Genomic DNA, 24687 nt, shown 5'->3' with positions numbered 1-24687 from the left:
GATCAGAACAGAGCCAGTGCCTGCGTCTGTCCGTTTACCAAGTGGCCAAAAGAATCAATGAATCCATCGTTATGTGGGTGTAAAAGAGGCAGTGGTGACTACTGATCCAGTGTTCCTACTTTTTAAGTCGTTTTGGATGAAAGTTTCCAGCAGCACCAACAGACAGCTAAACTTCCAGTCCAAGGGCCTGAAACAATACAGAGGAGGTTACACTAGAGGGTAGTGTAACCCTCTAATCCGCCATCACAGTCACTACTGTTTATAGCAGTCGTGATCTGAACCTATGAGCCGTCAGCGTTAACAACATCTTCTCCCCAGCGAGTCCTCTGCTGTGGCTGGGGGGGCGTCTAATGCGTCTGTGCACAATTTGTACTTCTTTCCACGCCGGGACGCCATGCTGCTCTCTCTAGATGGGACACAAAGGAATGTGCCATCCAATCCCAAGCAGGCATTATCCCATCTACATCTGCCCTGGGTGTAGTTGAACATCAGCAGGGTCATTTAATCAGATACTCTTCAATGGTGTTTTGCTATCGATTCAGGCAGTCACTTGCCTCTGGAGGCAGATTAGGATTGAAGTGCCTACTCAACACAGATGTCACAGAAAAGCCTCAGTAGTGGTGGAGGTATTCCTCTAATGAGACATTTCAATACAGATGGAGAAGCAGCAGAAGGCTGCTGCCGCGTTGTTCTCATGCTTTGTGTGGAGAGCGGCTTCACTGTGGAAGCTGCTGCTGTTCCTCAGCAACAAGTCTGCTGATGATCAGAGCTTCCCGGAGGGGCTGTGCATGGCTTGAAGATGACTGTGAGCCACATTAGCATATACGTGTACATGCAAATTCCGATCGGTGTCATCGGAGAACGCTGTTTTGCGCTGTTGACGACAGGTTGTGTGGGAGAAGAATCAGACTTGGCCAACAAAATCAAAGAGATGAAGCTAATCGTTGACGAGCAGGTTATGGTTTTTGATCGGGTGAGGCTTGAGATATACAGCATGAGTCAGCCGTGAGGAGAATGAGGCTGCCATCGATTTTATCAGAGCGACACCAAGTGTGTCACAGTTTCAGCCTGCTATCTGTTGATTGCAGAAAGGACCGCCTGTGTTGCTGATGATTTGTCATGCATTTCCTGCGAAGGCCTTGTCCCAGAAGTATTTTTAAAATCCCTTTCAGAGCTGGAAAAAATATTCCTTTCAAATGCATGTTCATTCTCTCACTGCCCTCATTTCCTGTCATGTCACCATTGTAACTATCTGATGAATGAAATTAATCCGCCAGGTTTATTCCTTTCTACTGACCACTGGCTAAAGTCACTCGCTGCTTTCTGAACTCTGTACATTCACCCAGAAGTGATGTCACTGAGCGATCAGTTATTCAGAGAAAAATGTGATGCCATGTGTTGAGTCTATCGAACCGTCTCTCTCACTTGCTCTCACTCTGCTGTGGCAGCGATGATATTATGAGCTTATTTATGATGTTTTCCAGTAGGAGTCTCGGGTGGCTTTGACTGGAGGCTGCTCGGGCTCTGAGCACTGATTATAGTGATTGACAACAGTGTCTGGTTCCAGCCTGACACCTCTGCCTGCGTCTCTCTCTCTCTCTCTCTCTCTCTCTCTCTCTCTCTCTCTCTCTCTCTCTCTAATTGAGTAAAAATATACATGTAGCAGATAATTTACATAAAATTAGATTTGATAGATTAGATATCTCAACATAAAATGAGATATCTACATTAAATAATGAATGGATAATGAATTCATATTCATGTGTCACAGAACGATTTTTCTGCAACACATAATTAAATAATAATAAAAAAAAAAGGAACAAAACAAACAAATTGATTGTAAATATAGACAGGTGTGTCGGGTGTTGTGATGGCTGTCTCTCAGGCTGTGACACAATTTGACATATTGAGCTGCTGCTAAGCTGTTCTCTCCAAGGATGTGTTGCATTTTAATTTGATCAGGCAGAGAATCAAAGTCAGTTTTGAGCGGAACTCTGCTCTCGCGTGCTCATAATTGCTGCAGCGCAGCAGGAAGTGTGTCTCTGTCTCCACTTGTCTGTGTGGACAGAGCTGACACAACCTATCCTCTCTGGGCAGCCAGGTCTGCCTGTGTCTGCCCGTCTCTATGGCCAAGCTGTGGTCACTAAGTCTGTATATGGTCAAAGTCTTCCTCAGTGTCTCATCAGTCAAGGTGCTCAGATTTTCTGCCACCGTGTACTGTCTGATTAGAGCCCAATAACATTGAAGTTTGCTTTGTGTTTTTGTGGTAGATGTCCAATAGTTAATGCAATGTTGTTTTTGTTGTTCTATGATTTGGTGGGTCCAGATTGTGTGAGGGCTGCCCTGAGAGGAGCTCGCCATCAGGATGAGCTGGCTGAGGGGGCTCTTCTCCATGTTCTCCTCTTGGCATTGCAGAGCTTTGTGGTGGTAGGAGTTAGGGTCGCTCTTTTTTGAATGCTGATTAGAAGGGGGATTGGCCCAGCTCGGCTCGGCATCCATTGTTGGGGGTGTTCCTGTGCAGTCTGAGGATGCTCCTGCAAATCTCTGTGTGCAGGGTTTAGATGGGGTGTTTGTCCCATTTTTTTGATTTGCAAGAGGACCCCACACCTGACTACCATACAGAATAATTGGTTCAATTATAGATTTGAATATTTCGAGCCAGATTCTAATGGGTATATTGACGTTTGAAGATTTCTTTATTGCATAGAAAGCCTTTCTTCCCTTCTCTCTGAGATCATCAACAGCCAGGTTCAAGTTTCCTGTGGATGTGATGTGTAGTCCTAAGTATGTGTAGTCGTGTGTGTGTTCCACCTCCTGAGAGCCCAGGAAAAACCTGGTTTGGTTTCCCTGACCCCTGGGTCATTTCTGGAATATCATAATCTTGGCTTTGTCCAGATTAACTGTCAGGGCCCAGGTTTGGCAGAAGGTTTGCAGATGATCCAGTTGCTGTTGTAGTGCTTCCTTTGATGGAGCAAGCAATATGACATCATCTGCAAAAAGTAGGCATTTAATCTGTGTGTCAGACAGAGTGAGACCAGGGATGTCAGATAGTGCTAGTGATTTGGCCAGTTCATCTATATAAATGTTGAAGAGGGTGGGACTGAGACTGCAGCCCTGTTTCACTCCTCTGCTCTGAACTCTGTTTCCATGTTGTTAACTTTAACAGCACATTTCATCTGTGTGTACATGGTCTTAATGATGTCATAGACCTTCCCCCCTACACCCTTCTCAATTAATTTTTAGAACAGACCATCATGCTAAATTGGGTCAAAAGCTTTTCTTAGATCTACAAAACAAGAGAAGATTTTCTTCTTATTATTAATGAGGCTGTGGAGGGTGTAGATATGGTCTGTTGTTCTGTGTTTGGGTGTGAATCCTATCTGAGGAAGTCTTGCAGTCAGCTGTTTAAGATGCTGCAGAACAACTTCCCCAGGTTGCCCTTCCCCAGATGCCCTCAGTAGTTGTTTGGGTCCATTTTGTTTCCACTTTTAAAGATTGGTGTGATGATTCCTTCACTCAAGAGGTCAGGGAAATGTCCAACACCCAGAATGAGGTTAAATAATTTTAGTATGGAAATGTTAAATTTATTGTCATTGAATTTTAGCATTTCATTTAAAATGCCGTCAGGACGGCTGGCTTTCCTTGGCTGCAGCGCCTGGATTTTAGCAAGTAGCTCTGCTTCAGTAATTTGGTAGTCTAGGGGATTCTGGTTGTCTTTAATGACTGATTCTAGAATTTGTAATGTATTGAGGAGATTGTTTTGGGCTGACTTTTGGGAACAGCAATATAGAGATTTCCAAAGTGATTTTTCCAGTTACCATTTTGAATAGCCAATTCTTCTTTTTGTGGTTTGCTGAAAGATTGCCATTTCTTCCAGAAATCATTGGAGTCAATGGACTCTTCAATTATTTGTAATTGATGCTTTACATGCTGTTCTTTTTTAGTTCTGAGTGCTTTCCTGTATGCTCTCATTGTTTCCCAGTACTGGAGGCGGAGCTCAGGGTTGTCAGGTTGTCTGTGTTTTTGATTTGATATATTTCTGAGAGTTTTTCTCAGTTGTTTGCATTCTGTATCAAACCACTCGTCATTGGTCAGGTCTTTTGATCTGTGGTGCCACATGGTCAAATATGTTGTAGATGTCCTGTACAGCCTGTCGAAGGCCGTCTTGACTGAGGGGATAGGAGGTGGAAAGAAAACCGTCCAAATGGGACTGAAAGACTGGGTTTTTGATTGCTGTCTGGTAATCATCTTTGCTTTTGTTTGAACATTTATAGCGTTGTTTTCTGTAGGTCAGATTGCAGGGTTCTACTGTGTGAGAGTCGTTTGCTGTCGTTTTAATGTAGAGTGTGATTTTACTAGTGTCTGATAAAGGGGTTAAGGGGCTGACTGTAAATGCTCTCAGGTAGAAGGGGTCTATGTCTGTGATGCCATAGTCTACTGTGCTGTTGCAAAGAGGAGAGCTATGGGTGTAAAGACCGAATGAGTCCCCTGGAAGCCGATCGTTGACCATGTACAGACCCAATGTTCGTCAGAGCTGCAACAGTTGCTGCCCACTTTTACTGACAGTTTTGTCAAAGTTGCTTCTGTGGGGGAGTGAAGGGAGGGGGGTGCTGACTTGACCAGGTATATGTTTGTCTCCCTGTGTGCTGATAAAATCTGGTTCTGTACCAGTCCTGGCATTCAGGTCTCCACAGATCAGTACACACCCTGGGCCTGAAAGTAACTGATCTCATCTTCAAGAATGGAGAAACTGTGTTCATTAAAATACTGGGATTGGGGGATATATGCTGCACACAGGAATACATCTTTATCTGTGGTGTCTTTTTTTATTTTAAGCCAAATTGAAATGTTTTATTAATTCAATGTATTGTTGGAGATTTGCTTTATACTAAATCAGCATTCCTCCTGAGTCCCCTCCTTGTGTTACTCCCCTTAGTTTGGTGGACGGGGACATTATCTCTATGTAGCCTGAGGGACAACCAGTGGAGCATCTCCTCTACACCTCTCTTGTAATATAAACACATCTGCATTTTCTAACTGTCTGATAAAGTCTGAGGTCCTGCTCTTAAGACCAAGAGCAGAAGATCTCAGACACTGAATATTCAAAGAAGAAGTAGTAAAGATTTCATTACATTTAAAACTTAAAAAAGTTCTCTCTCTCTCTGCATATCTCACTTCTTCTCTCCTTCCTCCTTTTCTCTTCCCTTCTACTATTCTAGTATCCCATCTTTCCTCTTGTCTGCTCTTCTCCTCTCTTCTCTCTCCTCTCCTCTCCTCCTCTTTGCTCCCCCTCCCTCCTTATCTCACCTTTCTGATTCCCTTCATTCCTTCTAGCCTCCTTTCTCTCCCCACCTTTTCTCCTCTCATCTTCCCCTTTCCCTTTTGTTCTTATCCATTCTATCATCTCTTCTCTCCTCTTGTCTTCTTTCCCTTTCTCACCCCTTTTTTCCTCCTCTCTTCTCCTCTCCTCTCCCCTCCTCCCCTCCTCTTTTACCTTTTTTCTCTTATTCTCCTCTCCTCTACCTATAAATCATCTTCCTCTTTCTCTTCTTTCCTCTGTTTCCTTTTCTTCTCTTTCCTTCTTTATGCTGTCTCCTGCTCATTAGAGCATCCACCATCCTGCAGAGAATCGCAAGTGTGAGTGTGTTTGCATGTGTGTGTGTGTTTGTGCGTCTTCACCAGGGACGCTGCTGTTGACAATGTGATCAACAACAATGTGGTTTTCAGGGAAACTCTTACAAACACATAAACCTACACACGCCGTGTTAACCTGTGATGTACCACTCCAGCATTACACTGGGTCCCCGATCTGTGACAGTAAATGAGAATCAACTCGTTAACTCTGTCTTTGTCTCATCCTTTGTCATTCATGAGACTCCACAAGCGAGCGCAGCACTGGCTTCCATACTTACTACAACTCAATAAGTGATCAGAGCGCCTGTCACAGGAACTGTCCTCTGTATTTTCCTCTTTTTGATTTGTGGCTGTTTTTGTCTGCATCGCTCTCTCATCACATGCTTGGCTGCTCACTTCCTCCAGCTGTACTCGGCAGTCCGGTTTGGTTAACACAAAGTATCAAGAATTAGTAATTGCTTACTACCAAACATTTGAAAATACTGTATGTCTGTGTAATGTGGATTTTATAGGCTTCTTTTTGTTGCATTTTGGCTTCGAGTTTGTCATTTTTTGGGATACTGTTTTGCCAGTCAGGGTGTTTCAGTGAAGGGGATTTGTGCCTCGAAGGTCTCACACCATTTCTATTCTTGGATCATTTTTCACTGTAGTCTTGAGTGAAGATTGTGCCTGCTGCTGGTGGTTCAGTCTCTATTGTACACATAGAATGACACATATGGGACAGAAATTGCTTTCCCTGCTGCCATCAGCGCTCCCTCTCAGGCTGTCAAAGATCGATAAGAGCGTCATTTTTGTTTCACATTTTTCATAAAAATGTTGTATGGCAGCTACACATCTACTCTTTTCACCATGAAGTCCAATGAAAAGCAATGTCCTGCATAATCTGCTGTCTCCAGGAATCACAGCTCTAACATCATAGGTTTTACAGGAGGTGTTTGTCAACATGTCAATCAGCATTTCTGCTTAAAGAATTAGAATAAAAAGATACATTGTGTAAAATCTGTGAATCTCAAACTGAAGTCCAGTTGCTCCATAGCCATTAAAAAAATAATAACAATGAAATAAAAAAACAGTAGAAATCACGCATGAGATGGAGCATTAAGCTCAGGTACCTCTTCCACTAATGGGTCCTCTTAATGGGACATGCATGACATTTGTGGACCTCTGTTGGTAAAATTTAGGTACTGCAACAACATTGACATTTTAAATATGTACTGTGTTACCGGTATATTACACACACACACACACACACACACACACACACACACACACACACACACACACAAAAGCTAATTATATAATTTCATTCAAACCAATACCACATTACTATGCATTGACAACAAAGCACAGTTTTGTTCACTATAATGGAGTCCAGTACAATGCAGGTTCGCATTTTACTACAGAGTTAAATCAGCACCTCCTCTATGACACAGTGTCATCATAAAGTCACAAAGGTAGAATTTATTGCACAGTTGTTTTCCTGGATTGCATTAGCAAAATGCAAGTGCAGGTGTTGTATGCTTGCCACTGCAATCCCAGGTCCCCCTGAAAAATAATATGACCACGGCAGGTAGACAAAGCACTCAGTGGTGGTCACAGCTAGACCAGACTGTGGAATATGGCCTTTCCCATCCAAAGCCAAATGTATGGGACACCTAAATATTACATCAGATCATTTTCTGAAATCTCCAAATCCAAATGGCCATTTATCTGCACTACCTGGCTGCGGGGGCTTGCTCCCATCCAGTCATGATATCCAGCACTGTCCAGCACTTATATTGGGAGATAAGGTCTGGCTCATAGTCTGTGTTCAGTTTGTCCTAAAGGTGCTTCATTGGGTTGAGGTCATGGCTCCGGACAGCCAGTCATAATCTTTGACACCAAACTAGGAAAACCACTTCTTTATGAATATGGCCTTGACTCATACTGAAACAGAAATGAGCCACAAACTGTTGCCACAATAAGAAGCGCGCTGCTGTGTAAAATATCATAGAAGATTTCCTTTAAGTGAATGTAAGGAAAAGCAACCAAACCATGAAACATAGACTAAAAGTACATAAAAGCACGTGGACAGGCACAGGCATATATTTTTTTCCCTCTATGTCACTGCTGTGCTTCTCATGGGCAGAAAAGACAGCAGGGGACCAAACCTTGATGCTGCTGGTCAGCTCTGATGAAACACTGAATTGTAATTGAAAAATGTAATAGAATTTCATATCATTATTTGCCATATGCTACCACCACTGTTTTAGTTAAATGCTGCTCTGTGTGCACTATGGAATAAATGTCTTATTAACACCATAGTCAGTCAGCTCAGATTAAGTACAAAATCAGTTTAGACAGCCCTGGAAAGATCTAGATTTGATACAAAAGTTTCAACATGAAAACAGCAGTTGAATAGAAACACAACAGAAAATGTACTGTTGTTCTTGACCAGATTACACGCATGGAAGTTTTGAGGTGGACATCTCTGTTCGTGTATTGATCTATAACCCCTTCAGTGTCTCTGCAGAGATGTATTGTGGCCATTTTGAGCTATTGAGAAGTTATACATGAGTTAAATGAATAAAATGTGAGGCTGAACAAGTGCAGTGAGAGGAAGTGAGTCCTACTGTAAACGTGTGGGGGAAGCTGTTCGCAAGCTGCTGTGATGTCTCGTACATCAACCTTTGAAAGCGAGCGCATCAGTGAGTGGGAGAAAGATAACGTGTGGCGTAGCTTTGCCCTGAAGAAACGGCTCACGGTGCAGCTACTGCGAAGCTGCTCAGGATCAGCGGCGTGGGGAGCGTTCAGCCAGATCCAAAGCCCTCCAAAGGTGGTGGTATCTGCTGGACAGCGAGTGACAGCTTTGGAGTGTGTTGCCCTGCTCCTCTGGCGCCACTGCACTCCAAAAAGTCGATAAGGCGAAAACAATGCTCTGAGGACAATTTAGCATGTGATTATATGCTGCTTGAATATGTTTTTCCACCTCCTCTACCCTGTGTGGAGAACACTGACATATTGTGCGATGAGGCAGATAAGCTCGGTGAGAAATCACTGGCCCAAAGAAAATGAGACCCACTGTGACGCTGCCTGTCGCTTCAGTCCAAATGCTCCCGTTTGCTAATGAGGTCCTCTCATATACAGTGTCAGAGAGCTGGCACAAGATGTTGTATTGTTCACTGATTCAATTGGTGCTCACTGTAAGGTCAATCGTTTTATGGCAAAACAACAGTGCTGAAGACGGGTTTTTTGGGCGACCACATGCATCATACGGCACCCTTTCAGAGGTCAGCTGTCAATAGAATGTGTGGTGTTTCCGGTGCTCATCCAGCACAGGCATGACATCTCTGCAAAATGTATGGTAACATTTACTATAATGTGAATAACTCAAATTTAAACTCTAAGCAAGCATGCTGGTCATCTGATGCACGAGCAGTATGCATTTTGGGTAAAAAAGCTTATTCTCTCTCTCCCCGAGAGTTACACAAGAACATCAAAACCACTCTCTTGCATGTGCGTTTCGTGTGGAGTCAGGGCTGAGAGGCACAAAATAACACGTTTAACTTCACCGTTCTTTAAGGCAGAGTGCTGAACTTGTGCTCGCTTCAGCTATTTCCTTCATGCTTCACCTTCACCACAGCCCCATTCATCAGCTGCCTGGCTACCAGACGTGGCGTCCAATCAAATTCAAGCAGGTGCACATGGTGGCCTTGACAACCTCATATTAGTGTTCGTGTGTGTGTGTTAAGCCCTCCCTAAGAAACACAAGCATGAACACTCTTTTGTCTTCTTTCAGCAGCATCCTCATCCGAAATTCTACAATGATTTCCATTATTAATGTTATTATTCTTGTTATTATTATACGTTTGGATTTTGTCTGGCATTTCAGACCAAGAATCAGTGTCTCAAAGATTTTACAAGAATCTTCAAGTGAATAACTGAACATGCACAGGGAGTAATTCAGCAGCACATCCATCAGTGTATTTAATATGTCCCAGATAGCAGCAGATACAGTGAGTGACGCTGATCCCCGAAGGAGAAATTTGATCTCTTTAGCTGATTAAAAACACACAACAGGTCAGTGGACGATAACGGTGGTTGGAAAATGGAGTGTGAGACGGTGTGATGACTGCTAAAAACGGGGCCACAGCAGGAGCTTGTGTGAGGAAAAGCTCACAGATTTTCCTCACACTGACTGCCCCTTACTCTTTACATTAACTCAGAGCCTCCAGGGTGCTATGACGGTTTGAATACTAAACATGCTTTTGCCCTGTTCTTTCTGTTCCTCTCTGCTTCTGTTTTCTCCGCAGTGGGCCATTTTAACCACACGATTGTCTGTGAGGCTCTCCCACTCCCGCATTTTAACCACGCCCATGAAATACATCTTCCCCTGTTGTACCTGGTTAAGTCAGTTTTACTTATATAGCCCAATATGGGTTCTGCAGTCAGTCTGTATAACATACGACACCCTCCATCTATTCCCTTAGATCCTCAATTCAGATGAGGAAAAAAACTCTTTAACAGGTAAAAAGATGGAAAAAACCTCAGGAAGAGCAACAGAGGAGGGATTCCTCTCCTACAATGTTCAGACAAAATGTGGTGTTGTGCGTACAGAACAGACCAACGTGATAAAACTACAGTACAGACAACCAGGATGACAATATTATAGCCAGACTGTAAACATAATACCTACAGTATGTCTACATTTGTCACAAACACCCGGTTTTCATACATCCAGACATACCTAGCTAGACATCTGCACGCAAAAACATACATCTCAAACCAAAAGCTCCTTTCCCCCCAAAGCCTGTGGTTGCACGAACTGCGGGAACTATTATACAGGTGCTGATCTCGATGTGATGATAATACCCTCCTCCTCCGCGATGCATTCACTGGCTCTTCCATAAAGCCTCAATATAGCCGTTGCACCGGTCTGTGATTATAGTCATTCATGGACTGACTTTCAAAGAGCAATTTGTTTATCTTTTCCTCTGATGACTGGAAATTAGAAAGCCCGAGTTAACAAGGGGGGTGTAACATGCCAATGATGCCTCTTGGTGTGAGCTACTGATAGTCCACAGGTTTATAATGCCTTTCCCTCTCCTCAGGTCAACGAGATTTACCATGACGAGTCGCTGGGTGTCCACATCAATGTGGTCCTGGTGAGGATGATCATGCTGGGCTATGCCAAGGTGAGTTTCACAGTCAATTTCTGCTGATTTGCCTGTTGGCTTTGAAATGCAGACCCGTGACATAAAATGTAGCCAGACTGTTCTGTAGAGTTTGACCATAAAGAAAGTCTCAGAGCCAAAATACTCTTACTGACAAAGCTGCAGCTACGGATTATTTCCATTAGCAATTAATGTAGGAATTTAATTAACCCAGCAAACACACCCACAGGTCTCAGGTCTGCTATGAACAATTTGAGAGGGTTAGTGAATGAGCAAAATTGTTGCCAATTAATTTTCTGTCCACTGATTAGTTTATTATTTCAGAACCAGTTAGGAGAATAATTTCTTCAGTTGTTTTAATATGTTGGAAATTGATTTAAGAAAAAAGAACATTCACAGTAACCACATGTTGTGAAGTTATCCTCAACAGTTGCTCCACCTTGAAACTGTGCTGATTCTATAGATCCTCTGTGCCGCTGGGTTCAAGATGCGTGTGCAGTGCTTTGCAGCAACATCCACATTTGAAGTTTGTTGTTGTAAGTTGTAGTTCACCGCAAGCTCATTGGTTCTGCTGATATTGAGCTTTAGGTGATTGTTGTTCCATCATGTGATGAAGCTCTCCATCAGGCCTCTGTGCTCCTCTGGAAACACAGTCTCTCAGTGAAGACAGCATGTTTCTCACTGGAAATTATTCACTGGAGTCATACATGTCAATGCAGCTTAATAACAAGACACTTAATACCTTGAAATTCCTGCGCTGCATATGTTATATGAGTCTGGACAGACATGGATATGAACTGCGATTTGACTGGTTGATGGAGACAGACAACTGCAAAGTGGCCATTCTAGTCTGCTTTGCATTCTCGAGCCCTTCTAAAATTTACATTGGCATTATCAGCACAGATCACCCTTAACATTTGCCCAAATGTCCCAGAAGATGTGACAAGGATTGCATGAACAAAAGAGAATATTTATGGATAAAATGTTGGAGATGTTGCCTCAGTGGAGCAGCACAAATGCTAAAAACCTGTGCACAACAATTTGTTGTGTTTGACGTCAGGAAACGGAGGTCCTGACCGAGAGGTGAAGCATCAACCCATCATCACTGGCTGCAACATCACACAGAAAACGAAAGTCACAAACGTTTCTGCCTCTGTGGGATAGAAGTCCCAAATGCAGTCCCAGGAGCACTCGAGCAGAAGCCCAAACAGCAAAAGCACTTCTCGTGCTTTTATTTCAGCAAGAAATATTTGTATAATTGCTTCAGAAAAGTGGTTATATCAGCATGCAAGTGACACCCAGAGCCATTAATAATAGAGCAGAGGTGCTAGATAGTGAAGAAAATGTATGCAGATTGAAGGGGTCAGCTTCTCTCGCTTTCTCTCCCACATCATGTAAAAACGCACTATTTAGAGTACTCTGTGACGGCATACCCACGATGTATGTTCGCCTGGTGACTTTTTCTAGATTGTAGAGAGGAAATGAAGTTTACCATCCACTCATTATCACCCCATGTAAAATCTGTGGCTCAGCGAACACCACTCCCACTCAGATTAGCAATCTATACAATTTCAGGCTGCTGACAGAATATTAACAACTCCATTCACACAGTGAAGGTCCAGTGGTAAGCGTTTTTTTTCTCCCTCTCTCTCTTGCCTGTCAGTCCATCAGCCTCATTGAAAGAGGCAACCCATCACGGAGCCTGGAGAATGTGTGCCGCTGGGCATTTGTGCAACAGAAAGGCGACCCTGATCACGCCGAACATCATGACCATGCAATCTTCCTCACTCGCCAAGGCTTCGGCCCCACGGGGATGCAGGGTAAGGCCCTCTAGGACACCTGCAGCACTTTGACCTGCTCTGTGTGGTTAATCTGAATACATTTACAGGAGGCTATCCATCAGAAAACACAGCAATGAAAGCATCCTGTCCAGCCTAATTTACAACTGGTCAATCAGGACTGATGCTTCGGTTATATTCTAGACATGCGAAGCTCAGACTGCCTTCCTAAAGGACTGCACAGCTTGTCTTGATGTTAAAAGTTCAACCATTATGGAAATTGTATGTTCACACATTTAACAAGCTGGTTTCAAGAAAGTGTTAACTGTGAATTCTGTCCAGATTGCATATTAATGCAAACGATTCTTTCAGTCCCGTTTGCTTGAGACGAACGTTTGGGGCTTCTGTCTGAAAACAAGCCTTGAGAACGAGCAATGACCAATAAAAAGGTGGCACCTTTCCTTAATTGCTAAACTTGTGAATGCAGACCTGGGAAGGCTGGAGGCTCAAAGCAATTTATACTGTGTGCCTGATATCGACTGCTCAGCTTTTTATTTCCTCCACGGCGGCCAAACTGAAACAACGAGGGTGACTAACTGTCCGAAGTTGGCACTATTAAAGGCCCATTCGGCTTGCTTTATGTCTGTTTTATTTGCCCATTTGAACAACAGCTGCATAAATTTTTCACTTGGAAGTGAATGTTGTGCGCTTTGGGTAATCCGCTAATTCTTTCGTTTTTGTGAAGACAAAAGGGAAGTCATTTATAAGGTGCAGTATACAGGCATATACCAGACGTGTTATATTTTACCTGACAAGGCCCAAGCATTTGCAGACTTAACTGGTGCAGTGACATTTTGTCAGAGTTTTTTTTTTTTTGGCCATGTAAAAGCTCTACCAATAGTCATAGCAATAAAATATCTGTGTTTTGCAAGTCTGCAGTGCTCTTCACAATGACAACATATATTTCAAACCATTTACAGGAAAACAACCCTAAAACACCCAAAGTTGTTGCGATACTGCGGGCAGTGTAGATGAGTTTGTTGAAGTTACACAGATTGGAATCCGATTTATTTGATGGATTCTTGTATTTTAATCCTAGCTTTGCATCAGTAAAATGGACGCTATAATAGAGTCTCCTGTTTGTTGGTTAGTATTATGTAGGGTGTGATGGTCCTAATGTGGGCCAGCTGACAGAAAGAAACAGAATATAAAGTACAAGAAAACCTGAGAGGACTGAAAGCATATCAGAAAAATGCTGTAAAGTAACTGTGGAGGAAATGTGTTATTATATGATGTGATAAACACAATAATTAGGGACAGAGAACTATTAAGTTCTCTGTCCCTAATGGATATAAACGAGTCTGCCGCTCGAAAGTGAGACTGTACTTGAGCTAAATGCTGAAATATCATGATGCAACGATAGTGTTAGTGTGTTGATGTTTAGCAGGTATAATGTTTACAATTTTTATATCTTAGTTTAGTGCCTTGGCAAGGTAAATGCTAATTAGCACTAAACATACCATACAGCTGAGGCTGATGGGAATGTCATTAGTTTTGCTCATATTTGATAATAAACCAAAGAGTGAGGTAAAATGAAATGATGGCCAGGTGGTGGCATTACATGAAGGGTCAGGGTTCACCTGTTGTGTTCAGCCCCTTTTCCAGTGTGTGAAAATGAAATGCAGTGTGCGCTGGTGTGGCTGCAGGTTATGTGTACATAGGTGAGTGGTGAGAATGGATCCTTCAGGGAGGCTGAACAGTTCAAGGAGGTCACTACTGCTCAGTCTGAAGTTTTATTGGTGATAGAGCTGACACTGCTCTGTGTCTCATCTGTACTCATGCTGCTCCCACTGTGTTGTATTTGCAAGTTCAGCTAATTACCATGTTGGCATGCTCTTTTCTGTTATGAACACAAGTGGGATTCAAGTGCAGGACACAAACTAGGTAATGTCCCTGAAAAATGGACGTGATGCTGGACATTAGCGTGGAAACAGCAACAAAGTAGACGCGACTGGTAGGGATGGCGTGGAGACTTGGAGAGAGCTGAATGACTGGCGGGTCAGTGATGATCCTGAGACCTGGACAATCATCATCAACACAGGGAGAATAATGACAGAGAGATTATGATTGTTTCACCAGGTATGCAGATTGCAGACAGGTGTGTTTAATGAGCAGAGGCATGAGTCAAGAGAACCTCCACAACTTTCCTAGATTTTTCCCAAAGCCAGTTTCGTGTTGTCTTGGCGTTTTGCTTCCGGTTGCTGTCTTGTCGCTCCAGCCTGAGATCCTGAACACTCTGGAAAAAGGCTTTCACTCCAGATCGCTCTATATTTTCCTGCATTCATCTTTCCTTTGTCCTGAAGAGTCTTCAAGTTCCTGTCCCAGAAAAACATCCTCACAGCATGACGCTGCCACCACTGTGTTGGACTGCAGGGATGGTGTTAATGAGGTGATGCTTCAGTCTTTGTTTCATCAGATCAGAGGATTTTGCTCCTCTTGGTCTGAGCGTTGTTTAGATGGCCCAGCAGGCTGTCATGTGCCTTTTAGTGAGGCATGTCTTCCGTCTGGCCGCTCTATCATAAAGGCCAGATGGGTGGACTGCTGCACTGATCCTTCTGGTCCTTCTGCAAGGTTCACACATCTCCACAAAGGGACTCTGGATGTCATTCATCACCATCCAGGTGTATGCCACTGCTGATTATGTCCAATGAATTGTTGTAGAAGCATCTCAAGGACCATTGATAGAAATAAAGCGTAATTGCAAGTGTTATTGCAAAGAATCGAATTGGATCGTCAGTCTTCTAATTTCATCATTTAAAAAAATGCTGTAAGAGGACTGGAATCATGACAAAATGTGGAAAGCGGGTCTGAAAACTTCCTGCACTCACTGTATGTTCTCTAAATTAATTTGCATTGTGGATATAGTCTGCGTATGTGAATTTATGCCCCTTAAAGTTTTTGGGTGAAGCAGACAAGATTGAGCTCTTTTTCAGCAAAGGTGGCAGCAGTGTAGGTAGCAGCTAGTGTAGAGGTGAGTGAATAAGTGTCATTCTCATTCACCCTAAGAGCACAAATAATTGACATGAAAATCTGCAAGTAAACATACAGTATTTACCCAAATAAAGAGTGACAGATTACATTGCATCATTATTTATTTTTACCCCCATTCCCCCCGCTCTAATTGTGCCCCCCAGAATTTTGGTTTGCATGATGCCTCAGCTGATGGCTGTCGAGATATATCAGTCTGACTGACCAAAACTGTCCATAAAGCCATGCTGCTAGCATGGCCAAAATTAGCGACAACAGAATTAGATTAAAGAAAGTGACATATGTCGAGGTCAGTGTAATGCCACTCTGTCTGTCCACAGGTTGATGGATCTCAAATGCAAACTTACCTGACCTGAAATAATTTTACCTTAAACTGCTCACATGGCTTGCATGCCGACATCCCATCCGACAAGCTCATTATCTTTAATCAGCCACATCTTTTACAACCCTCACAGTTCTGCCCACACTCCAGATTTTGTTTGTAATTGCTGTTGAAGTTTGAGACCACTGCCATCGAAAATAGTGGCTGCTATTTTTAGTCCCTTGACTTGTGAGATGACAGGTCATTAAAACGTGGTCCAGTAGACAAGCTACCTGTGAGTTCATGATGGTTTACAGAGGGGGGTCAATTTATATCCTGTCGTGTAAAATATATTTAAAAAATGGCGCAAATGAAAATCTTCCACTGTGCTTTGGATTAAAGGAAATAAACTGTGCAATTCATGTGGTTACATGCTTTCAGCCTGTTCATGTGTAAAATGGAGACAGTATCAACATAGTGCACACAGTCAGTGTGATGCACCTGAGGCTAAAATGACCAGTGACCTGGTATACAGATTCACGCTCTGCCTGAAATGTGAGACACTTCAGCGCCTTCGTCCAGGATTGGCTGAACTGCGCCTGGTAGTAATATTTCGCTTTTTGTTTTGAAGCTGATTGTCCTTTAGTGCTGCTGAAGTATAGCGGACTTTGAGACATGTGGTTGTCATGGGAATAAGAGCCAAAGTACATGGGCAGACCATCAGAGGCTCTGGCAACACTGACAACATGAACCAGTCTCTGTGCCTGCATGCAGACGAAAAGGGTTATTATTTTCTGGTGTTCAATCTGTCACAGCACAGAAGCACTGGAAAGAAGATTTGTTGTTTTGTCTATTGGAATTAATCAATACTCGGCCCTGTGGCTGTACCAGCTACCAGGAGGCTACAACCTATACTGAGGGCCATCATTAGCTGAAGCCTAAGAAAAGCTGCAGGCCAAGCTGAACCCTGCTGAATTCGACTCGTCTCCCGGGGGTGGCAGGAGTCAGGGTCTGGCCTCCTCTGCAGAGCTGCACACTGACAGCTCACAGCTCAGAGCCAGAGTCAGATCATGTAGGTGAACATATAAACACAGACTGAAACTAAACCAAAACACTTTTCACCACCAACTTTATTGTGTTGGGGCTTTCTCCTCTCTCTCTTGTTTCCTTCCTGGTGTCTTCTGACAGGCTCATATTGGGCAAGAACCGCCCTCTTGATGTTCGGCAACAAATCAATACGACGAATGAGCACCATGTGACAAGTCCGCAGAGCAGAGCTTGTTATGTTGTTGTGATCTCAGCTGCAGGTAAACTGTCTGAAAACTTTGCACAGATTTGCAGATGCCATCTCTGGGCCTGGAGGTAGGTCCGATTTGGACCTCCTAAACATGCTTGCTTAATTGGGGATTGGCAATAAATTTAGTGGCTACATTGACACCACTTATACGTTTTCACCATGGTAAATGGCCCTTTAAATTCACTGGTTGTGGACAATTTAAAAGGATTTTTGCATCGTCTTGATGAAGACCTCTTTTTAGGTCGCTTTTTATTTTACCGGTTCAATAAAACAGACGTTCACATCTGCTTGTTTTATCAAAGAAAATGTTGTTCTTTTTATTCAGTAATAGTGTAATCTTTAATTTAATGTCTTGTCACCCACCTCTGGTGAAATTAATTGTAATAGTTGAGGTCTCTGGTTTGATCCCATAAGCAAAAGACTGAGCTATTTCAGGGATACTGTATGTGTAATTAAAAATCAGTACATGCCTGCATAGTATACGAGGTATAATGTGGTACAAGTCTTTTATCTTTCTCATCATCACTACACTATCACCTTGGAAAGTACTTTGATTAGAAACAGACGTAAGGATCCGATGTTTTCTCTCCCTGCTCGGCCTGGCTCAGGTAGAAAGAGGTCAGTGTGTGTTTGTAATTTGATGTACAGCAAGCGATGCATCTCTCTCGCTCTGTGCACAGGAGGATTGAAACAGCAGTGACAGACAGAAGATCAGCTGGGGACGTCTCCACTGGATAAAAGCCAAGAGACACTGTATTCTTTGTGGCGTGTTCCCTTTGGGGGGCGGGCTCTGTAATTGAACTGAACTAAGTTCAAAGCTGCATCAAAACATTTTACCATTCAGCCAGTGTCTTCTTCCCTGCAGTCATTCACACTCCTGTGTGCCTGTCCAGCACTCCAGTGTTATTAATAGTTACTAGAATAAGCAAAAAAAAAGAAGCAAGCAGACCTTATTTAAATTTAAAAATTCACACTGTCATTGTTGTTTTTTCATGGGAACAATGTTCTTATTTTCCTGTCCAATATCACAGTAGACCATACAGTATGTCAATGACAGACTATAGATGCTATCTAATGAACATTTCACCTCTTTATTGAGCCTTTGAATCCATACAGATATTTGGCTGGCTTTTAATCCATCTGAAATACCTTTTCTTTTCATTTTTCTCAACTGAATTGAGGTAAGGGCAGTAATTCAGAGGCCTTGAACCAAAATATCAGTTCTTGTTGATTATATTATTCATCATGTGACATGCTGTGCATGCGTGTAGAGCGGCTTTTTCTTTTCGTTGTACTGTTTGAGTTTCAATTTAACTTTCATTTTCAGAACAGTAAACTGACATTACATAAAATAGTCTTTTAAGTTTTGAAGCTCCGTCTCTTTCTTCCACAGTAAGCGACACAGGAGAGGAGACCCTCCATCCACCATGCACAGCTAGCCAACAGTTATTTCTTGAAAGTAGATAGAAAAATGAATTGCTTTTATTGGTGCACTCATTGTCAGGCCATTTGTATTGCAGACGTATGAATGAATACAAGGGGATATTTAATGATGTACGCTCGCTGATGCATTTCATCAGTGTTTAAAGCTGAAATCCATTGGGAGAAATAAACCAATAGCGGCCACTTGTTGGTTGTATATCAATGTAATTCCCACATCAAGCTGCCTAGCTTCAGTTTTCTTTGATGCCATCAAGGATATTAAGACATGATTGGCTTCATGGCATCCTTTCGGACTCCACCAGTCAAAGGCAGAATTGTTTCAGTGGCCTTTGGGGAAAACATCTTACAATCACTTCTCTGCAGTCTTTCCTTGAGCCATTGTGACAATTTGATAATCGCAGAACCACGCTGTGAGCAAGATGTCATTAAGCTTCTGTGTTTGAGTGTGACATGTTTTGAGATTGAATCATTTTCACAGTAAACAAAGCAAATGACCAGATTTCACCCCACAGACAGTGAACAGACAATAAGAGGTTGATAAAAACAGTTCATGGTAAAGATGGAACTCTGCCTTTCCTACATAGCAAATCTAATCCATCAATCGCCATGGAAACGACAAAATCTGTCCCCGCGGCATAACATTGAATCCTTTGTCGAGGTTTTGTGCGATTCCGAAGCCTTCAGTAATTTACTCCTTAAGCAAAATTTTTGATAAAAAATCTCTAAATCTGTAAAAATATTACATTCAATATTTCCAGTGAATGCTGCAGAAATGGGAAAATTTTGTGTTCCTCAAAATTAAACTTGCTCTAAATAGAGTTCTACAGTATTTGCCACGGCTGCATGTAAGACAAATAAATGCAACAAGTTTGTGGGCTGAGAGCTAATAGTTAATTACAGAAATCATTGATAGAGTACAATGATGACGTGCAGTGTCAGGGTCGGAGGGTGGATTTCTTTGTTAAAATCTGAATCAAGCAAGAAATATGTCAGTTATTGAGAACCTTGAAAGCTTGAATACCACAGGTCGTGTAGCCCGGCAGCAACACATTAACTCCCATCTGTGTGTTTGTGAAAGTCTCCAGTGTGAGTGAGTGTGAGTGGTTTGTTGTTCAGGAATCAATAGTCAATAGATGGAAAAACAATGAACAGCAAGAAATGTCCCTCAGGCCAGCGGTCAGACCATCAAAAGGGTAAACTTAAAATTTAGATAGAGAATTTTGCTGAAGATGATATACACACGTTTACTAATGTTGACTGCATGGTCACTACTAAAAAATAGTAGTAAAATAAAACCTATGCTTTACCTATCTCATTTAATTAAAGTTTATATGAATTTCCATTAGCTATGAGAGAACTTTTTATTAACCCTTGTTCGTGCTTTACAAAACAAAGTCTAAGAATATTTATCAGTGCCACTTACACCAAAGCACTTTGTTCCAATCACACGTACCATTCATCCATGTGATAATGGATCCTCAGATGAGCTTCTGTCTCTGCTGAATCCTTTCAAAATAGCGTGTCTCATTCTGGTTTCTGGATTTTAAATGAGGGATTATCAATATGAACTATTATTCTGGGGCTATTAGACCCCTTGCCTCTGATTCACATGACACTACTGCATCATGGCATCAGTCTTCCATAAGAAATATAGATGCTTTCTTAATTATTTTAGTATTAATGCACATTTCTGAGCAGCACACTGTATAGACCCTGGCTGCTTTCCTTTCAGATTTTGCCACAGAATGGTGCTAATGCACTGCTCACTTGTGGGCCGTCTGTTCTTCTCACTCGTCTTGTTTTCGGCTGTTTGCTTTCACAGAGCTGCACCAAGTGTTGAAAATGACCTTTGAAGTTGTAGATGGATTTTGTAGAGACTGCAGCTTCACTTACAAAACACGGCATGGGAAAACTGAAATCAAGGGTTATGAAATATAGTTACAATGCATAGCAACAATAAAATCGGATGAACAAATCTAGATATTTCTAAACTCTCGGGAGAATTTTCTCAGCTAGATTATGGCAGCTGGACCGTGAGAGTGCACTGCTCACAGAGAGTCACCCAAACCAGAAATGCAATGCAAGGAGGATTAATTGAGCTTTGTCCTGCATTTATAAAGGGACAAAACCAGATTTTGAGAACTTCACCCCCCAATTCCCAAAGAGTAAATTACACCCTTGGGATAGCATAACGCACAAAGAGTCAATCATGATTGCTGCAGGCAGCACTGACAGGGAATGATTTCCCTCCTGGATGCCACAGAGCACGGTCAATTCATGCTTTTTCTGCCTTTTCATTCATTTTCTTCTTTCTGTTTCATTCCTCATATTAAGATTGTTTTTAGAGCACAGACTAAATGAGGAAACACGTGTTTATTCTAATTTTGGCACAGTTCAGGCTCATCAGTGCTGCCAGCTGGAGCTTCCATCCTTTCGGTTATGGTATTGATGTGAACAATATGTTCGCAGTGAAAATGCAAATATAGCAGGAAATAGGAGAGCAAAAATCTGAATTTCAATCAGAAGTAATAATCATGAAGCTGACAACCACGGAAACTCTCCCCTCTTTCCTTCCGTGATGAATCTGCCGCTCTGCGTCCCCCTCCTGCTTTCTTTGTACTGTCTGTTTCCTGTTTTGTTGCAGGCTTCACCATCACATGTAAGATCATAATGGGACACACGTAAACACGCACACACACAATACACACACAGACAGAAATACGCACTGATCAGTCCTACTTAAAGGATAAGTTCACCCCCCTTACCTGAGTGCTGTTCAGCCATGCGGGTCGCATCAGTTTTATTTGCTCTGGTTTTGAGATAACTCCCGCCTTCACTCCAATGTGGGCGAATGGGCTTTCTGTTATGGGGTTCAAAGCATTCAAAAATGACTTTCGAAAAACTCAGCATTAACATCTCTGTCTGCAGACAAAATACTAGTTACTCTGAATGATCCACAGCCATTAAGGACTCTTTCTTTTGTAATAAGTATATTTGTTGAATACTGTTGATTATTAAGTAACACAGGACATTGATCATTGCGGTTAAATTGTTCCTCCATAATTTTTGGACAGCATCAGAAAATTCAGAGTGAAAACAGAAGCTATCTTATTTTATTAGATATCATGAGGAGTAAGAGAGAGAAAACATTTGTTTTTGTCATTTTGGTCAATTGACCTTCAGATTGATGTGAAAGAGAAGAATTATTTTCATTTATGGTTAGTAGTGGGGGGTTTTATAGAAGAGAAGTCAGTATGAATGGACTTTTGTCATTGGAGGATTTCTTACATTAATCTCCATCCTCTCTCTCGATGTCCTTCAGGTTACGCTCCAGTCACAGGAATGTGCCACCCAGTGCGAAGCTGCACCCTCAACCATGAAGACGGCTTCTCCTCGGCCTTTGTGGTGGCTCACGAGACCGGACATGTGTAGGTTCTTGATATGTTCTTCCCTCTCCGTCTGTGTACCTGTTTGAACTCCTAAACACACACATTCCTCCTCCCAAGGTGATGCTATGCTGTAGTGCAAGGGACATTGTTGTCCTCCCATATAATACCACACCTGCACATGTTAAGTATGAACATCCTCCTGTGGCTTTTTTTTTTTCTCTTGATCTGTATGTTAAGTGACGCGAGGGACCTCTAAGCGTATTGGCCATTAGCACTCTGACATTAAAAACACTCGCCTTTTTTAGGGAATTCATGGTTTGTTTATTAAGCATGTGTCCAAAAGCACAGGGACTCCATCACTGTTCCTTATCATGTCCCCTCTCCAAGAGCCCACTGAAATTTCATTAATTGTAACTGCAGTATTCAGTTATAAAAAGTAATTGGCTACATTCGTAGTTACCACCAAAAGTAGTGGAAAAACAGTTACTCCCAGCACTGCTCCCTTTTCTGAGCCTTGAATACATGTTCATGTAGAGATGATGGGAAATTGTGAGATCAAGCACACTCTCATGAGGTGAAAACACAGCAGGGGAATTACTGGAGCCTGCAAACACGTAAATGCCCAAAGTATCAGTTTCTACAAACTATGAGCCCTCATGATGAGAGCTCATAGTTTGTAGAAACGCTGGACCTTTCTATACATTCAACATCGACAGCATCAAACAGCGCGGGAGGGTGGACTCCATATGTGAAGCAGCGTCAGTCAGGATGGAGGCAGAAGTGGGTTCAAAATGTTCAGATTCAGCAGATTTGAACAGCATCTGTGTGGTGGAACAGGACAACTAATCCAAGTTAATTAGAGTTTTTACTTTTTGCTTGTTGAAAATGAAACTACTTAGAGAGGGAGGTGGGACATCGGCGTAGAGAAAAGAGAAGCTGTCCGTCAGCACGGGCAACCAGCTGAGACAGCATGTATCTATCCTGCTGAAATGCCCCCCGAGCGAGACACCAAATCCTCCAACTTCACAGTTGTTGCTCTGTGGCTGACCCCAAGGGAAAGTAAACACATGGTTTTATCTTCAAAGATCAATAGGCTTTCCTAGGGAAAAAAATCCTATAAAATCTATTGGAAATCAGGAGCGCACACACACAGAGATGAGTTTCCATCACATTACATTTACTTAGCTGTTGTGAAAGCTCTTCACACATCCTGAGACAGAAGAGCAAGTAAAAGCACTTACACTGCTTTTAGTACAGACAATAATCAGCATTTCTTCAGTTTATCTCCATTGGATATGTGCATATATTACATGTAGATTTGGGTGCATTTGGGTTCTCTAAAGGGACATGTCTTAATGTCAGCATCAGCCCTTTTGTTCTGGATGGAGGGTCATGACTGTATCAGTGAATCATACTCCACTGTCTCTGTGAAGGGGATCAGACTCTCATACCTGGGGTCCACTGGCCAGGTGGTTCTCTGTGAGAGAGAACACATCGCATTGAACTGCCATTTTGGTTCATTTCATCAGTCAACATTGTCAGGAAGGGGGGACTTAAGGGAACTATGGGAGAACTAAGGGTTGAACCCAGATGCAGACACAAAGGGGACGTAGATTCAAAGAAGGGCAAATTTATTAACTAGACAAAACAACGTAAACTACAACTCAGGGAACTATGACTAAAACACACTATGGGACTGACTACTGAAGGAACTAGATATGAAAAACAACTCAAAATACACTCCTAGCAAACGCAGGAACAAGAATCTAAATAAAAAAATAAACAGAAAATCGCTCTTAACAAGGAGAACAAATCGGCTGAACTATAAACTATGAAAGGAAAACAGAAACTAGTTACCCAACAAAAGACTCAAAGAGGAAATGACGGCTTACGAATGAAGACTGTGGCTGTGGTAAAGGGTAACGGAAAAGACAGACTTCGGTGAATCGACAACGACACACTCACATAAAACTTGGCACAGACAAGAACAAGGATATCACAATGAAGAAACACTTACAATGAGACTATGGCTATGGTGATTTAACGCAGACAACAAGAGCACAGACATGGACAAGGAGGACACAACGAAACACTTACTATGAACCTGGGCATATGCTATGGGAAGGGGAATACAGACAACACTGATGACGGTGGAACACTAACATAAAACAAGACATGAACATGAACAAAGAACAGCTTACTGGATTACTGACAATAAGCAGACAAAGACAAGCCAGGGAGACGATCACATAAAACACAGTGCTGACATGAACAGAGAAAATGCAACAAAACACACTTACATGAAACACGACTCGGACATGACAAAGGAAACACACGACAAACACTTACTATGGGCACTAAGGCAAGGGCAATAACTGTGGCTGTGGCTGAGGCAGAAGGCAAGGGGACAAGACAATGAGGTAGCACAGACAACGACCTGACAAGGACTGGGGGAAAGACACAGACTTAAATACACAAGGGAGGAACACTAATGACACACAGGTGAAACACATCAGACAATCACATGGGAGGGAAAACACAGGAAGTAAATTAAACCAAAGACACATAACAAGAACCTTCAAAATAAAACAGGATGTACCAAAAACCAGGCAAAGACAAGACACAATGGGAAACTCAACAAAAC

General features: G+C 42.3%; 1 protein-coding gene across 1 annotated transcript in view; it reads left to right on the top strand.

Annotated features, from left to right (window-relative positions):
* Positions 1-24687, top strand: part of adamts3 (ADAM metallopeptidase with thrombospondin type 1 motif, 3) — a 125538-nt gene that overhangs the window by 55151 nt on the left and 45700 nt on the right. Inside the window, exons 6-8 of the mRNA XM_041936784.1 lie at positions 10725-10808; positions 12451-12607; positions 21977-22082. Of these exons, the coding sequence (XP_041792718.1) occupies positions 10725-10808; positions 12451-12607; positions 21977-22082 (347 nt within the window). The remainder of the gene's footprint in view (positions 1-10724; positions 10809-12450; positions 12608-21976; positions 22083-24687) is intronic.

The sequence above is a fragment of the Chelmon rostratus genome, chromosome 5 (genome assembly GCF_017976325.1).
Source record: "Chelmon rostratus isolate fCheRos1 chromosome 5, fCheRos1.pri, whole genome shotgun sequence".
Taxonomy (NCBI): Eukaryota; Metazoa; Chordata; class Actinopteri; order Chaetodontiformes; family Chaetodontidae; genus Chelmon; species Chelmon rostratus.
Note: the sequence above shows the minus strand (reverse complement) of the source record. Positions and strands in the feature narration are given on the sequence as shown.